Source organism: Lithobates pipiens, unplaced genomic scaffold, assembly GCF_037356315.1.
Source record: "Lithobates pipiens isolate NorthernLeopardFrog02 unplaced genomic scaffold, aLitPip1_a1.2 Scaffold_13, whole genome shotgun sequence".
Taxonomy (NCBI): domain Eukaryota; kingdom Metazoa; phylum Chordata; class Amphibia; order Anura; family Ranidae; genus Lithobates; species Lithobates pipiens.
Genome location: NW_027507718.1, coordinates 421241140 through 421263934, shown reverse-complemented (window position 1 = coordinate 421263934; position 22795 = coordinate 421241140). Strand labels below are relative to the sequence as shown.

The 22795-nt window shown below is 38.2% G+C and overlaps 1 protein-coding gene across 2 annotated transcripts in view; it reads left to right on the top strand.

Annotated features, from left to right (window-relative positions):
- RHOH (ras homolog family member H) overlaps positions 1-19039 on the top strand; it is a 67461-nt gene extending 48422 nt beyond the window's left edge. For both annotated transcript variants that reach the window (XM_077477603.1, XM_077477604.1), the window contains exon 2: positions 11778-19039. In XM_077477603.1, the coding sequence (XP_077333729.1) occupies positions 11971-12543 (573 nt within the window). In that variant the 5' untranslated portion in view covers positions 11778-11970 and the 3' untranslated portion in view covers positions 12544-19039. The remainder of the gene's footprint in view (positions 1-11777) is intronic.
- Positions 19040-22795: the final 3756 nt, after the last annotated feature.

The following is a 22795-nucleotide window of genomic DNA, read 5'->3' as shown; positions in this document are numbered from 1 at the left end:
TTGACACTTTGGTCCCAATTTGGACATTTTCACTTAGGGGTGTGGTCAGTTTTGTTGCCAGGGGTTTAGACATTAATGGCTGTGTATTGAGTTATTTTGAGAGGACTGCAAATTTACACTGTTATACAAGCTGTACACTCACCATTTCGTCAGTGTTGCTACATGAAAAGATATAATAAAATATTTACAAAAATGTGAGCGGTGTACTCACTTTTGTGAGATACTGTATATGAATGTACCTTCCAAAGGCTTAGCATTTCTGTTTAGCCAGTCTTGTACTTTAGAGAGAACCCCACCACATTGCATAGCTGGCTAAGTGATTACTTCTTATTATAGCTTTAGTCCTCTTGCACATTGACACCTAAAAAAGCCACATTGTTAGCCTTTCTGTATTTTCTTTTTTTTTTACTGAATTAAATGCAGCCCATTGTTATTAATGTACCTGTACAAAAAGGCATGTAAACTTTGACTGCGTATAGATCAGTAAAAAAAAAAATACTAAAATCGGCTTTGCTTCACAGTATTTTACACGTGTTTGCACATACAGTATGATACAACCCAAGAATATCTAGAAGACTTTTTCCGTGCATGTACGAGTACACGCAAAAGTGTGTGAGTACGCACTTTTTACTTTATGGCCCATTCTCGTGGTTTTATGCAGGAATTTTCTGCCACTAATTTGATGTTCATACATCAGTACCATGTAAAAGTACCTCTAGCCCCTTAGTACCCTTAGCCCCATATGACACAAATGTTTCTGCCACTGGCAAAGTGAAGTTAAACTTTGACATCCTCTACCGAAAGTCACATGGATACTCCCTTAATTCCTGATTACTAGCAAACGACCAGTGATGGAGAGACATCACTGCAGCAAGGGAATGATGCTTTAGGATAAAGTGTTGCAAATATTACACTTTATCCATAGCTCCCAACTGTCCCTGATTCTGAGGGACTGTCCCTAATTTCTAGCAATTTCCCTCTGTCCCTCATTCCTCCTCATTTGTCCCTCATTTTGGTCTGATTCATATAGTTGTATATAAAATTCACTTTTTATCTTTCAAAACGTGTTTCCCAGTGCTAAATCTTTCATTCAAATTCTAAATTGCTGCAATTCTTAATTTTAAAAGCCAATATAAAGTAATATTAGTGGTAAAAAAAAAGCACTTGTGGATTTTATTAACCTTTTTTTTCCCGTTATGTCTCCTTTAAGGGGCGTGACAGGGGGCATGTCCTATGCCTACATATATTTGCTGGTAGATGTCCCTCATTCCCATCTCGAAATGTTGGGAGGTGTGCTTTGTCACTGTTGCATTACAGAATTGTCAGTGTGACCCACAGAACTTACTGCTTTCCAGGCCAGCTGCCTATTCATAGAAATGATAACCCTTATGTTGCTTACTAATTGTACAGTGTTGTTTTCATATAAAATAATAAAAAGGATTTGATTTAAAAAAATTGTACAGTGAACAGGCAAGCGGCACGGGGAGCATAGAGTGGTGTCACCTATCTGACTGTGTAGTATGGCAAATAAATAAATAAAAAAAACTCTCCACTGTTTACTAGCAATTTTTGCCAGGGTACACTGACTGCAATGCACATACAGCATAGCACCCAACTATCCCTGATTTCGAGGGACTGGCCCTGATTTGGAACAGTCGCTCTGTCCCTCTTTCCTCCTCATTTGTCCTCATTCTGGTCTGATCTTTATAGTTGTATATAAAATGCACTACTTATGGATCAAAAAGTGATTCCCAGCGCTAAACCTTTCATCCAATTTCCAAATTGCTGCAATCGTAAATTCCAAAAGCCAATATAAAGGAATAGTAATGGTAAAAAAGTACTTGTGGGTTTAACCAATCATTTGTTTTTGCCTTAAAGGGGGGCGTGATAGGGAGGTGTGTCCTATGCCTACATATTTTTGCTAATAAGTGTCCCTCATTCCCATCTCAGAAAGTTGGGAGGTATGCATACAGTGCAGTATATACCACGGCTCGAAGTTGCCAGGTGCCAGGAATTGTATAACTCCTGCAGACATGCAAAGGATTTACAAATATCCAAAGCTGTGCGAGGAATTAAATAAAAAGACATTGGGGTTTATTTACTAATGATGGAGAAAGCAAAATTAGGCTCACTTCTGCATAGAAACCAATCAGCTTCCAGGTTTTTTTTGCCAAAGCTTAATTGAACAAGCTGGGGTTAGAAGCTTATGAGTTTCTATGCAGAAGTTAGCCTGATTTTGCACTCTCCAGCTTTAGTAAATAAAGTGCATTGTCTTTTTACTATTGCATGCTTGAAGTAGGTACTTCTCTTTATCTCAAGTCACACCATGCAAGAATGGACCTATACGTATGGGCATTAGGTACAGATGTAGCTGTAGCTGCTGCCTGTTTACTTCTTCCATTTACACACACACACACACACACACACACACACACACACACACACACACACACACACACACACACACACACGCACCTCCAGCCCTACAGCTCTCATTGGTCCTTTTTTGACTCATCCCCCTCCCTTCTTGGCAAACTCTCATGAGAGTGAGAGACAGAGCTGTGCATGATGTCATAAGCCTAGGCTAATGACCAGACAAGAAACAAGAAGTGGGATGTATAAGGGATTTAGTGGCAGAAAAAAAAAGTTTTACTATCCAAAGTTAAAACAACAAGGGCAGAAGATTTAATAGATGGGAAGATGAAAAAATGACTGAAGTTCTCTTTAAACCCTTCCCGACCAGTCACTGCAGTTGTACTGCGGCAGGTTGGCTCCCCCGGGTGAACCGATGTAGCTGTACATCGGACCACTTTTTGACCACTAAGGGGAGCGATGCTGGAGCTGATGTGCTTGCCCGGTGGTCACGATGACTGCCGGCACCCGCAATCGCTCCACACAATGGAGATCTGTCAATGTAAACAGACAGATCTCCATGCTGTCAGGGGTGAGGAGAGCGATCTGTTGTTCATACTAAGTAATCTAAGTGGTTACCAAAAAAAAATACCTGTCTATGGCCAGCTTTAAAGATCTAGAAGCTTGACTTCCGCATTCTACATTAAGAGTAGCTTGCCCTTCTTACAGCAGTGGGAGGAAGACCCAAGGTGTGTCCTTCTCACAGAGTCAAAGAGAGAAGATTTTATTGTTTGTCCATAAGGCCTCTGTGGCAAGTGGGTATCAGGCAGGAGGATATAAAATCCTTACGAGATGGTACAGAACCCCGGCAGCAAAACATCAGATGTTTCCTCAAGTATCAGGTGTATGCTGGAGATGTGAGGAATCAGTAGGCACCATGATGCACATTTTCTGGGGATGCTGAAAATTAAGGGAATTTTGGAATATGGTTGAGGCGACGATAGAAACGATCACGGGTGTGTTTCTAGGAGAAAATCCTGTAGCCTATTTATTACATGATACTTCAATATCGAACGTAAATTATAAAGACTTATTAGTAAAACATCTTCTTATTGCAGCCAAAGCATGTATTCCAGCATTGTTGAAAAGCAATACATCTCCTACGAGATCTCAGTGGCTGGCAAGGATTTCAGAAATACAACAAATGGAGGATCTGACTATGTCAGTGAAGGAAAAAGAGGAGAAATATCGTAGGATATGGGCCCCATATTTTCAATTTAGAGAACAGGTTATTCGAGGTGAATAGACAAAGAAGAAGCTGGGAGGGATACTTTGGCAGGGAGGCCAAAAGACGGGGAGAGGAAGAGAGATGAAAAATCTATTTATTTCGGGGTTTTTTTCTGCCTATAGAGGCGGTACCAGGATATGAACCTGGATAGTTGGGAGGGAAGGGGGTTAATAAAAAATAATTAAGGTATATATTTGTAATGGTAAAATGAGAAGGCAACTTAATAAGTAATATGGAGATGGGAGTGAGTTAAATGAGGTGATTATATGCTATTGATGGGAATTGTTATACGAGAGATGTATACCACTGCTTTGTAAGGTTAAGAATAAAATGGATACAATAAAAGAAAAAAAAAGAATAAAAAAAAAAAAAGAGTAACTTGCAGCCTACTCAAAGACCTGCTTCAAAGAAACATTCCAAAGGTACGAATATCTTTTGTAATTATTTTTCGTGTGCTGTGTGAAAAACACAAAAAAAATAAATAGTTTTGAAAAAAAAATTAGTTTTCAAATTTGACTGCAAAAGTGGAAGGCCCCTTTCACACTTGTGCGACCTGAAAGATTTTGCCGTGATTTTTACGTGATTTTGCCATGACTTTGATGCGACTTGAAGGTCTATGGACCTCAAGTCACATCAAAGTCAGACCAAAGTAGTGCAGGGACTGCTTGAATATGAAGGGTACTCATGGGAAATCACGGGTTACGACTTGTCATGCGACTTTGCAGTTCCAAGTCGCACAAGTGTGAAAGGGGCCTTAAAGTCCTTAGATTACAGATCATTATCCCTGTATACTGCACAAATACCTAACATATACCTTTTTTGACATGTAGAAACGAAAAGAATGTCTGTGCACAAAAGTGTTGAAGTGTTAACTAATGAAGGGTTTGATTAACCACATGCTGACCAGCCGCCGCAGTTGTACTCGGCTGCGCAAATCGCCATTATGCTACGTCGGTAGCATAAATGGTCACTAGGGCACACCACCGCTCGCTCCCCGAGTGCCCGGCGGTCTCGATCGCCACTGGGCTCCCGCAATCACTCGGGACACACGGAGAACCAAGAGCTGTGTGTGTAAACACACAGTTTGCAGTTCTCTGAGCAGTGAACTGACACATCGTCTGTTCATACAGAGTATGAACAGCGATCTGTTAGTTTCCCTACACAGTCCCATCCCCCCTTCAGTTAGAACACTCTCTAGGATACATATTAACCCCTTCACTGCCCCCCAGTGTTAACCCCTTCACTGCCAGTGAAATTTTTTATAGTAATCAATGCAATTTTAATCGCACTGATCACTGCCATCACTGCCATTACTTATTGTGATTTGTGGTCTTTGGCCAGCCAAATGGTTTGGGGCTTAAGTGGTTAAAAATTGAAACATAGGGTTGTTCCACTTAGTGACTAAACAAACAGTAGCAAAAACCTGGAAATCCCCCAGCCTTTGCCTCACCAAAAACAAAAAATAGGATTACATAAACTATGATTCATGCTAAAATTTAATCCGCATTGCAGGATAGGGTCCTGCTTATACTAAATTTATGGCAGCTTATACTTATATAAACGTATACTAAAGCTTATATAAACTTATACTAAACTATGGCAGCCATAAACTGATCACTTCCTTTCACCTGACTTTGATTCATCTCTACTTAAACCCTGATACACTTAATTGTGGCTCTTTCTCTCCTTAGGATTACTGAATACTTATTTACAGACACTCCCAGAATTTCCCCCCTTCCTCAACCCCTATCTTTCCCTACTTTCTTTTTTTCATCCCCCTTATTTTTTTCCCTATAATTCCAGGCTTAATGTGTTGTTGGAATAGACATGAGCCTGTACTCCGATATGTATTGTTATTCTCATTTGGTAACAAGAGCTTAAGCACTAGGCCCTCTTAATTACGGCAATCATACCACTTTGAAGTCTAAACTTGAATTTGTTGTAATTGCATGTTGATGGAAAAGTGAACAAATGAAAATAAAATTAAGACAAAAATTGAGTTGTTGCCCATAGTGATCAATCTCCAAGTGACTAAAAAGAAATAAAAACTGAAAATTGCTGTGCGGTTTGTCGGAAAAACATTTGAATTTTTAGAATTAAAATAAGGTCTTGTCTGGTGTGTGTTAAAACGTGTGTATACGTAAAGTAGGTGGATCCTCATCAGTCATGAAGTGTGTAGACAAACAGCAGTCACAGGGGGGTAATCACCAGTCTGGTTTTGTGGGGGTTTCATGTGCTTGGGGGGGGGGGAGGTCAATTCAACATTTGTTTTCAACTTCAGCAACGAGAAAATTCAAAGGAGTAGGATGGAATTTTTTTTCTGGAATAAAGCTGGCTATATATAGATGGTTAAAATCTCAACCAATGCAGCAGGGACTGGCCGAAATTCAAACCATCTATGGGCAGGGTGATTGTACCCAAGTCAATCCATTGATAGACTTGGGTAGACCAGCATGTGGGATATTTAGCCACTAGCAATAATAACTGTGTTTTACCAGCAGGGACGGCTCCCCGTGCACACCGCCTCCGGCTGGAGAACATTATAGCCTTGTGGGAGGGATTCCCCCATCAACTCTGACTGTGTTGATGGGGGAATTGAGTGATTTTCTTTCCTACAACTGGTGGTTGCAGGAAAAAAAAATCACATCATCTATGACCTGTATTACAGTGTAGGTGTTTTTCGTTCAGGAAAGTTGAATATTTCATTTCAAAATTGAATGTTAAAAGCAAATGACATTCTGAAGTACTTTCAAATGACATTTATCAAAGTCTTCGAATGCTTTGAGATTTTTTGTATACATTTTTGCAGAAATGTTTGTCCAAAACTCTACCAGTGTATGTCCAGCTATAAAATGTATGCATTAGTGGGATTTGGGATATAGCAGAGCTGATCCACAGGCAAGTCTCTTCTTATCTGCTTTGAAATGATTTGGGCTTTTAAATATATTTGTAACTGTAAGTGGCTGGCACATCACTGTCTTGTGACTATGTACAGCTACTAAATATGAGATCTCTGCAATTTATTATAATAATCATGTGCATGAGCATTTGTTAAAATGTTACAGTAATATGGCAGATTTCTCATGTCTAATGGCTTTTAACTTCATCTTAATTTTTCTTTGGCTTTTGCAAAATTTATATCAATATATAGTACATATATAGATATATCTATATATAGATATATCTATATACGTGCGTGTACGAAGGTCATAGAAATTCACGCACTATACTGACTTTGTTTTAACATATTGTAATATGTGATTAAATGACCAGCCACACTATCCTTTTTGTCTCCAACTGCTCTCAGTTTTTCTCATTAGTGCCCATCTAAAGTAATGAATTGAGTATATAAATGTAATATAGCACACACTATACATATGGATCTTTTGTATTTTCAGCAAAGGTAGGGCTTAGCAAAGCATAGGACCACCTTGGAAAAGTTGGTTTTAATATTGTTTATATTATATGTCAAAATTTGCCAAAGTATATTTATTATTACGATAGCTAGGCCTGTGTTCAGTGTCAATCTAACTGATAATGTATGTTACATGTGTTGGGAATTCCCTTCTAACACTCATTTTTCTTTATATAGATCAAGAAACTCAAAAAGGGGATTGCAGCATACATACATAAAGTTTATTTAAATGTCTATTAGGCCAGGTTCACACTGGTACGACAAACGCTCCAACATTGGGAGCTAATGTCACATGACGTGTGAAAATCAATGTTTCCCTATGGGAGCTGTCTTAACTGGTCTGACACAAGTTGGTCTAACTTTGAAAATACTCACTGCACTACTTTGCTCTGACTTTCATCCCACTTCAGTCCATTGAATATCACTGAAGTTGGATCAAAGTTGGATCGCCGTCTTAACTGATTTGATTTTGGCATGCAACTTGTGCTCTGATGATCTTGAAGGGGAACTCCATGTCAAATAAAAAACAAAAAACAGCATGGGTCCCCCCTCCAAGAGCATACCAGGCCCTTCGGTCTTGTATGGCTTTTAACGGGAGCCCCCACGCACAAAATCCATACCAGATCCTTATGCGAGCACACAGCCCGGCAGGTCAGGAAAGGGGGTGGGGATGAGCGAGTGCTCCCCCCCCTCCTGAACCGTACCAGGCCACATGCCCTCAACATGGGGGGGTGGGCACTTTGGGGCAGGGGGGATCCCAAAGCACCTGATATTCGCATTGAATACTAAATTATGTGCAATGGTATGATTGGTTTATTGAAGCTTTACTTTAGGGGGTTGATTTACTAAAACGGGAGAATACAAAATCTGGTTCAGGTGTGCATGATAGCCAATCAGTTTCTAACTTCAGCTTGTTTAATTAAGCTTATCCTGGAATCTGATTGGTTAATTTGCAGAGCTGCACCAGATTTTGCACTCTCCAGATAATCGACTCCTAAGATTAGTGAACATTCCCTTTTCTTTAGTAGGTCAACCCCAGTTTGTAATATTTACTTGATATGCTGACTATGGAAAAAACAATTAGTTATTTCTAACCTACCAAAAGTGGTATAAACCAAATTCAGCTTGATGAATAAGTAAGGAGTTTTTTTTCGCATAATGCAATATTGAAAAAGTAGGTGTGAAATATGTATAAAGTATAATTTTATATATGTATAAAGTGTAATTGTATATATGTATAAAGTATCATCAAAATCATAAGTATGATTATTAATTAAGGACTGTGTTCCTAGTAGGTGTTATAAGTCTGTAGACATTTTTCATGATTTCACGATTGCATTACATTTGCTAAATCTTGGCTGTAGATAGCTGCCAGATCTGTAGACTCTTGTCAACCCTACAGCAGTATGCTACATTAATTCAATAATACATCAGATACTTCCCAATATTAGTGAAAAAAATATAATAGTTGTCTAGGTCTAATAAATGTATTTTACTATTTCAATGAGGGAATGTAAATAATATTTTAATTATGCATTTTTCAATTACAATGGTATCTTGTAAGGGCCTGGAATGTATAGATGTTTCCCCCATATATATATATATACATATAAAAGTTAAATACAATTATCTAGTTGTAGTTAGTAATAGCTCACATGCACAAAGAATTAAATCAGCTTTTAATCAGTAGAGAGAAGCACAGGATGATAGCTAAAGCAAAACTTCAACCAAAAATAACACAATAAAAATGAATAGCCCATTAAGAAAAAAATTTTTATTACAATATTTAGCTTGAATCTAGAGACTTCCCCTACAGTACTTTTTCACTGTGGCTAGATGTCCTCAGTCTGATGGCCAGCATCATCAACCCATTTCCTCGGGCCCCGTCCCTGGACAGTGAAAGGAAAAGAAACACAATGATAAGCTCATTGTCACTCTGCTTTCTCCTCCTATTGGCATGCTTTTTGTCCTCACATGAACTGGTCGGCTCCCTGTGCTATTATTTTCCTCTCACACTCCATACTTGCCGTGCAAGGACTTTAAGAGGCTGATATCAGATCAAATTTAGGTACTCACACCACTTGCATTTCAAAATATGTTTAATGATGTATCAGTTACAATTGATTATATTTATAATAAATGTTTTTCTGAATATATTATCAGTCCATCAGATGTATATGCTGCAAAATGTATAGTAGATTTAGATGTTTTGTGATTTCTTTGTGCTGAATAATCTACTATACTTTCTACTATACTAAGAATTATATACAATAATTATATGTAGTTAATTTAGTATATATGTGTATATATATATATATATATATATATATATATATATATATATATATATATATATATATATATATATATATATATATATATATTTATATATATATATATATATTTTTCTTTTTTTTGTTATTTTCCACAATGCACAATGGAGGATGATGTAAAATAATAGAACAGACCTCATTGGGTATTCTTAAAGTAAAGCTTCAACACATTTAATTTACTAAGCTCTGGGGAAAATTAGGGCAACTGCACTTGTGAAGTGCACCATCTATTTGTCTTTAGTAAATCTACCCCAAAGTATGCTTGCATTTTGGGCTCACATAAACATATGGATGTATGCTCACATTGTAAACATGTTTTTTGAACTCAGGCAGAATATTAAACACTGTTGTTCAATGCTTACAGTGTGGTCCTAAATAGCTGTTCACATTGAATATCCAATTAATTATATTTTGTGCCTTTTCCTCTGATAAGGTGCACAGAGGAATGCATTTGTGAATATTTTGTTGTAGTAAAGTAAAAGAAAAATCATAAAAATGTATGTGACAAGTTCACTAAGCAATTAAATTTGCCTGAAAGAAGCAGCATGAAGTTGTATGAAGTTTTGTTTCTTCAGGAGATGCACGTGTAAAATTTGTAACAGTAGTTAGAACCAAAAACTTTAAGTGTCCAACTGCTTAGCTGATTTATGTTTAGATGCTAGATTCTACACTTCAAAGCAAACCACATTTTTTGGTAAGTTCACCTAAGGTACACTGCAGTGAGTTCAGATTATTGCCACATAGCAAATATTGTGGGACTGCACATGAGTTTTAGTAAATGGGGCCCAATAGAAGTATTTAAGGCCTTACGGGTTTTTCCTAATTAGTGTAATCCACTGATTTGGAAGGTGTGACCTTGCAAGGAAAAATAACAGATACAGACATCAAATTATCTTCCAGAGTGTTGATAACGTCTGCAATATGTAAAAAAGCCTATTTTGTAGGGAATGAGTGAAGGGAGTACATTTTCACTGCTTGCATCATGCCAAAACCCAGGACTGTTTTGTTGCTGTTGTCATCAGTGGTCGATCTACCTCCATGCAACCTTTCACCTGCACTAATATGATTATTTGAGAAAGTACATTATCAAACATTTTGGGAAATGAGACATATGCCTGCCCTCCAATGAGCTTCTGAACTGCTTCTCGTCCAACTTCATTGTATGGCCATCTGCCTATTTTAGAGACCTAATTATCTGTCTCCCAATGACAGTCCCCATTGAAAGATTTGTACATAGCATTCATATCTCCTCTTAGGCATATTTTCTCCAGGGAGAATAAGCGTAATGTTTGTAGTTGTTCCTCAAAACTGAGGTCCTCCAGTCCCCTTATTAGCTTTGTTGCACTTCTCTGGACCCTATCCAGTTCAAGGGCATTTGTCCTGAGGAACAGTGACCAAAACTAAACCACATACTCAAGATGTGGCCAAACCAAGTTTCTAAATACTGTTGTAAAGTGATTGCCCTGTTTAGCATTGTATAATTAGCAAACACTGAGATTGTACTATTTATTTTGACCTCTATATTGCTTATGAACAAGTTAAACAGAATTGGTCCCAGGACAGAGCCCTGCTTACAACTCTAGACCATTCTGAAAATGAGCCATTTATCACTACTCTATGGATGCGCTTATGAAACCAGTTTTCTATCTGGGTACATACAATATCATCAATGCCAAAAGACCTTAGATTGTAAATTACTGTATCAAATGTGATTTTTAGATACGCTATGTCCACAAGCTTTCCTTTACCCAAATTACAGCTCACCCCCTCATAGAATGTTGAAAGGCTAGTCTGGGAAGAACAGTTCTTCATGACATTATGTTTTTTACTACTAATGATACTATTTTCATCAGCAGGCTCTTATATGGTCCCTTATCATTTCTTCCAATAGTTTACATACTGTTGATGTTAGGCTGACTATACTATAGTTTAAAGGTATATAGTTTGGCTGCTGATTCCCAACCAGAAATAGTCACAAGGTGCGACTCTTGTGTTTAACGTATCTTAAGTCTCAGTAACATTTATTTCATACAGTACCAAAGATATAATTTTTCAATGGTTACCTCTAGCAAAAATCAGCTTTAGTGTAGTCAGACTAATGAAAGAAAATTAATTTGATTGGCTGGTTATTTAATTTGGTGTATAAATGAAAATAATAATATCTTGTGCATTGCTTATTTATCAATTTAATAAAGACAGTGTGTTAGTTATGATGAATACAAAAACTGTGATATTCCCAGTGTGAATACATTAACAAACTCATTAATTTGTAAAAACAGTTACAGTATATAATATACTCTTTCCATATACCAGTTATGTTCTGCCAGCAAAGTTTAAAGAATTTAATTTAAATAATTTAAATGAGAAATATTTTTTTTTTCCCCTACAGAACACAGAGCCTGCAGCTGGGATGCACTAGAAAGAAGTAACCTTCATGATAAACACTGACATGTTTTTATAAAAACACTGCAAAGATACTATTACTCTTTTGTCAGTGCTCAGACCTTCAAGCCTCCATGGGACTCTATTGGAGCTGAGCCACTGGTAGCAGTCAGCTGCTGAACTGTAAACTGTGTAGGAAGATGGATGCCATCAAATGTGTTCTGGTGGGCGATTCCGCTGTTGGGAAGACGGCACTTCTTGTTCGCTTCACCTCTGAGACATTTCCAGACTCCTACAAGCCAACAGTCTATGAGAATACAGGGGTGGATGTTTTCATGGACGGGAAACAGATCAGTCTTGGTCTTTGGGACACATCAGGCAATGACGCTTTTAAGAGCATCCGCCCAATTTCGTTCCAGCATGCAGACATTGTCTTACTGTGCTTCTCTGTTAGCAACCATACCTCATTTCTGAACATAAGGCATAAGTGGATAGCCGAGGTCAAGCAACATCTGCCCCATATTCCTGTGCTGGTTGTGGCCACTCAGACTGACCAAAGGGAAATGAATAACATGCGTGTCCCCTGCATCAGCCCTGAGGATGGTAAGCAGTTAGCACAAGACGTTCGAGCCAAAGGATATTTAGAGTGCTCAGCTCTTGGCAACCGAGGAGTACAACAAGTGTTTGAATGTGCTGTGCGGACAGCAGTCAACCAGGCCAAGAAGAGAGCAAGACGGAAACGATTCTCTGTCAATGAGTGCAAAATCATTTGAGTTCCTTGTGACAGTATACATTTCCTCTGCTGTGTACTGTATATAGTAGCATATAAAATGCCACCTGTGCAGCTCTCCTTCAGCAACGTACTCATGACATTGTGAAATCTGGAACTTATTAACCTCAACAAATATGGATCAGTTTTCTAATAGACAGATGCCGTGGCAAGATGGTCATTTTTCTGTCTTGAATAGAATGCTAAAACATGGAAACAGAGAAAAATACTGGTGCAACAGGAAATATTATAGAACTTGTGATGTTGTAAAGAGCATATTTATTAATTTAAATAAAATACATATCATCCGAAAAAAATGGACAAGGTCATAGCAAGTTTTTTAAATATAAATATAATTTTTATAATTTGTTAAATTTTCAGTGTGTGAGACAAAAGTTAGCTCCACCATGTTTCTTAACCAAAGTCCAGTTTGGTTTGAGGAGATAGTTTGAACACCTAAACACTGGCTACTAATTTTTAGTGCATTGTAACTGGTTAATAATAATTTTTAATCACAGGTCCTCTAGTTTATTCATTTCTACATCATGTTGCCTGAACATGCAATTTCCAAGAATATTTAGGATTGTTTGTCCACTTTAGAGACAGATATGTGCCAAACCACTTCAACCAATTAACAGTTATTTTTCTCCCATCTGTTGAAGGACACACAGTGACTATAAAAAGTCTACACACCCCTGTTAAAATGTCAGGTTTCTGTGATCTAAAAAAATTAGACAAAAATAAATAATTTCAGAACATTTTCTACCTTTAATGTGACCTATAAACTGTACAACTCAATTGAACAACAAACTAAACTAAACTAAAAATAAAATAATATGGTTGCATAAGTGTGCTCACCCTTAAACTAATACTTTGTTGATGCACCTTGTGATTTTATTACAGCACTCAGTCTTTTTGGGTATACGTCTATCAGCATGGTACATCTTGATTTGGCAATGTTTGCTCACTCTTCTTTGCAAAAATATTCCAAATCTGTCAGATTACAAGGGCATCTCCTGTGCACAGCCCTCTTCATATCACACTATAGATTTTAAATAAGATTCAGGTCTGGGCTCTGGCTGGGCCATTCCAAAACGTTAATCTTCTTCTGGTGAAGCCATTCTTTTGTTGATTTGGATGTAAGCTTTGGGTAGCTGTCATGCTGTAAGATGAAATTCCTCTTTATGTTCAGCTTTCTAGCAGAAGCCTGAAAGTTTTGTGCCAATAATGACTGGTATTTGGAACTGTTCATAATTCCCTTTACCTTGACTAAGGCCCCTGTTCCAGCTGAAGAAAAACCCCAAAGCACGATGTTGCCACCACCACGCTTTATTGTGGGTATGGTGTTCTTTTTGTGAAGTGCAGTGTTGTTGTTGCGCCAAACATATCTTTTGGAATTATGGCCAAATAGTTCAACCTTGGTTTCATAAGACCATAATTCATTTTCCCACATGCTTTTGGGAGACTTCAGATATGTTTTTGCAAAATTTAGCTGGGCTTGGATGTTTTTCTTCGTAAGAAAAGGCTTCCGTCTTGCCATTCTACCTCATAGCCCAGACATATGAAGAATACGGGAGATTGTTGTTACATATATCACACAGCTAGATATTCCTGCAGCTCCTTTAATGTTGCTCTAGGCCTCATGGCAGCCTCCCTGACCAGTTTTCTTCTTGTCTTTTTTCATCAATTTTGGAGGGACATCCAGTTCTTGGTAATGTCACTGTTGTGCCATATTTTCTCCACTTGATGATGACTGTCTTAACTCTGTTCCATGGTATAGCTAATGCCTTGTAAATTCTTTTGTACCCTTCTCCTGACTGATACATTTTAACAATGAGATCCCTCTGATGCTTTGGAAGCTCTCTGTGACCATGGCTTTGCTGTAGGACTGAGAAAATGTCAGAAAAGACCTACTAGAACAGCTGAACATTATTTTTGGTTAAGCAGAGGCACTTTAAATGATAGCAGGTGTGTACTGACTCCTATTAACATGAGTTTGAACGTGATTGCTTAATTCTGAACACAGCTACATCCCCAGTTGTAAAAGGCTGTGCACACTTATGCAACCACATTATTTTATTTTTATATTTTTTTACTTCCCTCCCATAAAAGATTTCAGTTTGTTTTTCAACTGAGTTGTACAGTTTATAGGTCACATTAAAGGTGGAAAATGTTCTCAAATTATTTATCTTTGTCTCATTTTTTTACATCACAGAAACCTGACATTTTAACAGGGGTGTGCAGACTTTTATATCCATTGTATCTGACATGGTGCAGTCCAAATGACTGAATGAGTATGAATAAAGCATTATAAATACTACAAACTTTTTTTACATTAAAGTTTGAGCAAACATGCACTTTGGAGTAACCTAAGCAACATAAAATATCATCATAAATGCAGACTACAAAGGGACTGTTTTTCAAGATACCATAACTAAGATGTTTCAAGGTAACAAATCATATTTAAAGTGTAACTCCACTTTTGTTAATAAAAAAAAATTCCCCTCTGGGTGATTTTTGTACATTGCAGGGATTTTAACAAACTTTTTTGCAGATTCTTCCCTTTTTTTATTCTGAAGAAATAGCTGTTTGTTTGTCTGTGTCCATGTTCAAAATGAATGTGAATGGGAGTGACTTTTTCCATTAGTGATCAGCTGCTGCACTTGCAGGGTTCTAATGAGGAAAGTTGCTGGGCCTGCATACCTTTAAACGTGATTTCCCTTTGGGAGTATCTCACCAAAAATAAAAATTTTGTTGCAGAGAATGCACAAAATCTGACTCGTACCCTAGTATAGACTTCTGGGAAAATCAGTAAGCCAATCACACAAGCAGGAAATTACATTAATGGGGGGGGGGTGCATTCTGTACACCATCTGTGTACAGAACACCTCCAGGTTGCCATGTTGCATTGCATTTTAGAAAAAATGACAGTGCTGCAGATTTAAAAGGAAAATTTATTTTAAAAACATTCAAACAACATGCAATAATATATATATTTTTTTACTTGCAAATTTTTTTTCGATTAAAGTAGACTTACCTTTTAACCACTTCAATACCAGGCAGCTTTCAGCACTAATATTTTGAATGCCAATTGAGCGGTCCTGCAACACTGTACCCAAAGGAAATTTTGATTTGAATTTTTTCCCCAAACAATAGAGCTTTCTTTTTGGTGGTATTTGATCGCCTCTGTGGTTTTTATTTTTTGTGCTATAAACAAAAAAAGAACGACAATTTGGAGAGAAAAAACAAAACAATATTTTTTACTTTTTGCTATAATAAATAATTTTTTTCCTCAGTTTAGGCAGATATGTATTCTTCTACATAGTTTTGTTTAAAAAAAAAAACGCAAATTGGTTTGCACAAAAGGTATAGCACCTACATAATAGGTTATTGATTTATGGAATTTTTATTATTATTATTTTTTTTTTTTACTAATAATGGCGGTCATCTGCAATTTTTATCACGACTGTGACATTGCGGTGGGCAGATCGGACACTTTTGACACTATTTTGGGACCACTGACATCTATACAACGATCAGCGTTATAAATAACCATTGGTTACTGTATAAATGTCACTGGCAAGGAAGGAGTTAACACTAGGGGGCAATCAAGGGGTTAAATGTGTTACCTAGGAAGTGATTCTAACTGTGGGGAGATGGGACTTACTGGTGGAGGAGATTCCTGCTCTGTCACAAGCAATCGCGGGTGCCCAACGGACATCACGGCTGCCGAGAATGCGCATCGGCTCCTCAGTGACGTGGCGGGTGTGTGCATGCCCTCTATGCTGGCAGGAAGCTGAGGACGTCATATGATGCCTGCCCAGGATGAGAGATCCCATCTGCGGATGTCATATTACTATAGCAGGGTACTGAAGTGGTTAAACATACAGTAGAAAATTAAAGGCTAGGGAATTAGTTTGAATGTGTGGCGCATTATAGGCAGTTATTATTTAGGCATTTTCAAAATAGAGGCCCAAAGTATCCCACTCTTAACTGTCACCAGTCTTATATATCATAACTAGTGCTAGACAGGCAATGACATATTACCTCCCTAGCATATTACCTCCCTAGCACTGTGCAATTTTAGGTTACGTAAATACCAAAATTGTGTCTACTGTACAATGTAGTACTTCCAAGCTGATATAGTCATGTAGGGCTGGCTATGTCAAATGAGCTGCAAAGCAAAACTCATGGGGAAGAGAACATTTGGACTGGGCCCCTACCAAGATCCTAAGTGTTCAAAACAAAATTACACAAAATGCTAAATTCACTAGAGCTATTTAAAAAAAATATCTGCTGTGTTCAGATACAAAGCGTTTGATTTTTTGTTCATAACTTGAGGCAGATTTCTCATGCAGAATCAGAGATTTAAATAAGGATTTCATGCCAGTTGGTTTACTAGTGCTGTCTACTCAACAATGGGAGCATGAATGTAGAAAGTGACTTTACAGTCTCGATTAGACTATTGTGATCTTTTTTTTTTCTATGTTGAAGAATTTTCTTTAGTAATGGTATGTTGCACTTTAAAGGATCTTCAATCACCTTTCCAGCTCCCTCGAACAACCTACTAGAAGAAGTCCACAGAGGACCCCCCTTTAGGAATTGAGATCCTGGATGCTTACAGTGAAGCCCTCACTATAATAAAGAAAATATGTCCGTAGAAGCACATGGTTTCTGCACATACAATATGCCTATTACTTGTCAAAAAGGCTACTTTGCATCGTGGGTGATACCCGGCAGGAAGTTCTACTTGGATGATATAATATAATATATAATAGCGTAAAACCTTGGTTTGAGAGTAATTTGGTTTGAGAGTGTTTTTCAAGACAGGCAAAATGTTTTCATAAATTTTGACTTGATATACAAGCGATATCTTGATTTACAAGTAGCATCAAGTCACAACTGAGTATAAAAGAGGAGAGGCGCCTCTATGTGTAGCAATATAGTTAAATTTAATGAAGGTACAACATTTAGCAACTAACATAGTTCATGATTAAAACAGGCACATCTAAGTATGCAGGCATCCGGGGTAAAGCTGTCCACATAGACTGTCCTCCACACCACCATCGATGTCATCCCTTCCAAGCAGAGCTCCACAAGAGCTTCAAGCCTCACTTTCAGATCACTCTACTCCAGTCTTCCTGGTCACGATTGTTGATTGACAGCGATGAGAGTCGGTGGTCCGGAGGATGGTCTATGTGGACAGCTTTACCCCAGGTGCTTGCATTTTTAGAGCTGCCTCTTTTAATCAACCATGTGAGCTGCTAAATGTTGGACCTTCATTAAATGTAACGATTTTGCTACACTTACAGGCGCCTCTCTTCTCTTTTATACTCTGTGTCTCCTGCTGGATTTTGCTTTTAATCCCCTTGTGGAGGCTTCCATTTGTGGATGGACATTTTATGGTTACACAACCTGGTCACATTGCTATAATCTTTTTATATGGACTATAAACTGAAAGACCTATCAAATAGTTGTGGAACGAATCATCTGAGTTTCCATTAATTCTTATGGGGAAATTCGCTTTGATATACAAGTGCTTTGGATTACGAGCATGTTTCTGGAACAAATTATGCTCACAATCCAAGGTTTTACTGTATCAGCCAATATAATATAATATAATATATTTCCAGTATTGGTGTAGTGCAGGACTATATTTGTCATGTAATGGGTAGTGCCTGCCATGGGGGCCAAGGAGATAATACATTTGTAACATGTGGCCAGTTTTATTGCTTTGCCAAAAGGTTCTTCTATACATAGATGGACTGGATATTGAGTTTTCTTCAGAACAATTTGCTAAAACACAACATGAAAAATAAACAGGTCAGGAATGTAATTTAATTATTTCATTATTGTGCAGTTAGAGCTGACTTAGTCGAATTATTTAATTGTACTCAAACACTCAGTGAAACATATTTATTAATACTGCAAAAAGTCAAGTGGTGCTTTCTCCTGTATCAAGGAATCGGAGATTACCAGTGATAGTTAAGCCTTCTATACAAACCCTTTAACTTCAAGATAGCAAGTGAACGTATAAATGAATTTTTGGAGCATCTGCAAATGGAGAAAATAAATTATTCCTGAGATGTTTTGGCATGTTGGAAAATCTTTGCAATAAATCAGCATTTGCCTCAAGTTGTCCATAAAAAGGGGATTAAGCCTTTGAGGCATGTAGATCACATGAAATGTCAGCCAAGTGGGCGAGATATTTTTTGGGAGATCACTATTGTGTGTGATCCATCAGACATGTCTTCCATCACCCAGACATGTGATCTGCTCATGTATGGGAAGTCAAAGTACTCTTATCAGAAAAGAAGGATCCTGAAGTGTGATTGGTTGCTGTGGTTCATGTCACCATAGTGCTCTCTGCAGCATTTTATTAAATAATCCAAATGAATCTCATGCATTTTAAAATTGTTCAGTTCATTTTATTTTGTGATCTTAGGTAATTGAAAACAAAGTCTTTAAAGAAATAAAACAGATTTTTTTCCTGCTCTTAACTTGACTATTATTTATAATAGAAATGTCTGTTTCAGTCTGTTTTAATAAATATATGTACCCCTCTATCTATCTATCTATCTATCTATCTATCTATCTATCTATCTATCTATCTATCTATCTATCTATCTATCGATCTATCTATCTATCTATCTATCTATCTATCTATCTATCTATCTATCTATCTATCTATCTATCTATCTATCTATCTATCTATCTATCTATCTATCTATCTATATATATATATATATATATATATATATATATATATATATATATAACATTTCCAAAAGTATTGGGACACCTGCCTTTACACGCACATGAATTTTAATGTCATCCCAGTCTTAGTCCGCAGGGTTCAATTTTGAGTTGGCCCATACTTTGTAGCTATAACAGCTTCGACTCTTCTGGGAAGGCTGTCCACAAGGTTTAAGAGTGTGTGGGAATGTTTGACCATTGTTCCAGAAGCACATTTGTGAGGTCAGGCACTTATGTTGGACGAGAAGGCCTGGCTCGCAGAATTCGCTCTAATTCATCTCATAGGTATTCTCTGGGGTTGAGGTCAGGACTCTGTGCAGGCCAGTCAAGTTCGTCCACCCCAAACTCGCTCATCCATGTCTATGTTTCTTCTTTTTTTTTAAAGTCTTCCTGTTAGAATTTTTTTAGGTAGAGTTCCATATAATTGTAGATACATCTACATTTTAAAGTATATCCTAATGAAGACCTTTTTTTTTCCATTTTTCTATATAGTGGGGGATTTAAAACCACTGTCATTTTTATTTGTTACAGATTGGCCTCTGTCCTTCTAAGAATTGAGCCCCCTACCACCAGAATCTGTCTTTCCTTTCCCTTCACTCCCCCCCCCCCCCCCCACACACACTCTCACTGAAGGAGTTTTTCCCCCGTTATCTAGGAGAGTCCCTAAGCTCCAGCAGTGCTGGTCCCTGACTGGTTTCACCTCTACCCTTCCTGACTGTCACCCATCTACTCTTTTCTAGTGCCTGCACCTCTTTGTCTCCACCCACCTCTGTGCTGGCCCCTGTCGGCACCTGCCTTGTACGTTCCCGGCTCTCCTTTAGTATGAAGGGACTTCTGTGCTGACAGTTGCTTCCCCATTTATTTTTTGCCAACTGTTTTTCGTTATGGAGATTTCTGTTCACTTCTTGTCCTGCAGATTTAATAGGAAGTGAGAAGATATTTTCCAATGAGAGGAATATCACCTTTTATTACTGTTCCAAAATTTTGGATTTACCCTCACTTTCCTTCCAGGTAATGTTGATGAGCAAGGCAGTTAGAAACAGCAAAACTCCTATATAGGGGCAAATAAAGCTGTAAAAAATATAGAGATTAAAGCAAGGTAGGGTGTGATCGGAAGATGAAGATTTCAAGGAATACAGGAGCCAGCAGCACAAGGGACAGATCAGATTAATGGTAAGTCTTGTCCCTTGTTCTGATTTTTGTTTAACAAAACATATGAGACTTTAATCACTGCATCTTGTTACATTTGCAATGCCCGTAAACAGATAGGTATAACAGGGCTCAACATTTCAACTCCTGAGCTACTAGCCAGGCCTCAAGGGTTACCCGCCACCAGTTTCCCCGTCCAACCCTTACCCTGCCCTGCCCCTAAACCCGCCCTCATAAATTATCTCATAAAATAACACATTAATGTTTTATGCAATTAAGTTATAAAAATATTAACAACTTTATCCATGCCCGCCAATGCAGCCCGTGCCCACCATGTAAGCAGCCTATGTCCACCATGTGCAGCCTGTGTCCCCCATGTGCAGCCTGTGTGCCCCATGTGCAGCCTGTGTCCACCATATACAGCCTGTGTCCCCCATGTGTAGTCTGTGTCCCATGTGCAGCCTGTGTTCACCATGTGTAGACTGTGTCCCCCATGTGCAGCCTGTGTCCCCATGTGAAGCCTGTGTCCACCATGTACAGCCTGTGTCCCATGTGCAGCCTGTGTCCCATGTGCTGCCTACCTGTGGAGGGGAAGAGAGGAGAGTGGATGGCTGGATGATCAGAGTAGGGAACATCACAGCTTTCATTTCAATAGCTGTGTGTTCCCCTGCCATGCGCTGTCACATAAGCCCCTCCCCTTGTCCGGGATCTTTAATACATGCCACCCATCCTGGGCTTGGATGGGTGATCTGTCTATCAAAGTCCCGGAAAAAGAGGAGGGGCTTATGAGACTGCGCATGGCGGGGGAACACACAGCTATTGAAATGAAAGCTGTGATGTTCCCTGCTCTGATCATCCAGCCGTCGGCTCTCCTCTCTTCCCCTCTATGATCGACGGTGCTCACCCCCTGGCTCCCATGCAGCCCTTCTCGCCAGCCCTCAAAATTCACTCACAAAATGCGAGTGTGCAAGTATAATTTTTGAGGGCTGTGTACAAGTCCCAATACTAGTTTTCATCGGCCTAAGTCATTGTTCACATATGATACACAGTGTAAGTTGTGTTTGTTCCTGTAGTGACTGTGAATATTCTTGCGAATGTGGGGGAAGGAAGTGGGGCCTGCGGTTGTCAGAGACATAACCAGCAACTTTATGAAACTCTATTACCAAACAGTAATGTGTCTCTCCACTGAGTTTCAGTCTCCTAGCTGAGAGGTGGGGCTAAACTAACATAATTTACATGGCATTACTGTATTTTCTTTGGCATGTTTTGCTTACACTTATACTAGTTTATAAAATTCCAAATAATATATTCTGAAAAAGGAAGCAGAAAGACTAAAGTAAATAATGATATAGAAAGAACCAGGCTAAATAAACAATTTCAATTTTTTAAAAGACCAAAAAAAAAAAAGTCAAAATCAGTAATCACACATTTTAGCTTTGATCATATTACCAATAATTCTATAATAATCCATTTGATTCTCTAACTAATCAATTTTTCTTGTTCAATATGTTTATTGAATTTTACAATAAAAAGAAGAATATAACATTATATTGACATGTACATAAGATTCGGAAATTAAGGAACATTGTCATACATTTGATGATACCTTCTCACTTAGATAACACAAGAAAGCTTAAATATATGCAAAAGAAGTTGAAAAAGAATCAAGAATAAGTTTGATCCTATTATTAGAGAGTATAAAACCCTACGAAGAAAAAAAAAAATTGAGACAAAAATTTTATTCCCTCAGTTATCTGTTCATCAGTTAAGTTATGTCTCCAGACCACTCGACCACCCCAAATGGGATCAAACTGTGGACGAATGGCGGCATGATCTTAAGATAATGAATTATTAATTTAAAGAATAGAGGGAATGTTTGACGAATCTTAGCCCTTGTACACACGGTCATAGATTCAGACGGAATGTTTCCTATCGGACCGTCTTGTCGGATATTCTGACTGTGTGTGGTCTGCATTGGACTGTTTCCATCGGAATATCCGACGGACCAACTTTTCCAATTTGCCGGTAAAATTTTCCGCTTTGATCGGACATACTCCGATCATGTGTAGCCTACTCCGACGGACAAAGTGCCACGCATGCTCAGATCAAATTCCTAGACCAAAGCTATTGGCTACTAGCCTGAACATAGTCCCGTCCTAATGAAATAGCGTCATCACGTTATGTACAATCGGATTTTCCGACAACTTAGTCCGACCGTGTGTATGCACCATCACTTCCGGACCTCTTCAAGAATTAATCAGTCGGAATTACTACGACGGATTTGGATGTCGGAATCTCCGACCGTGTGTACAAGGGCTAAGAGTGATCAAGGTAAATAGACAATAACTCAT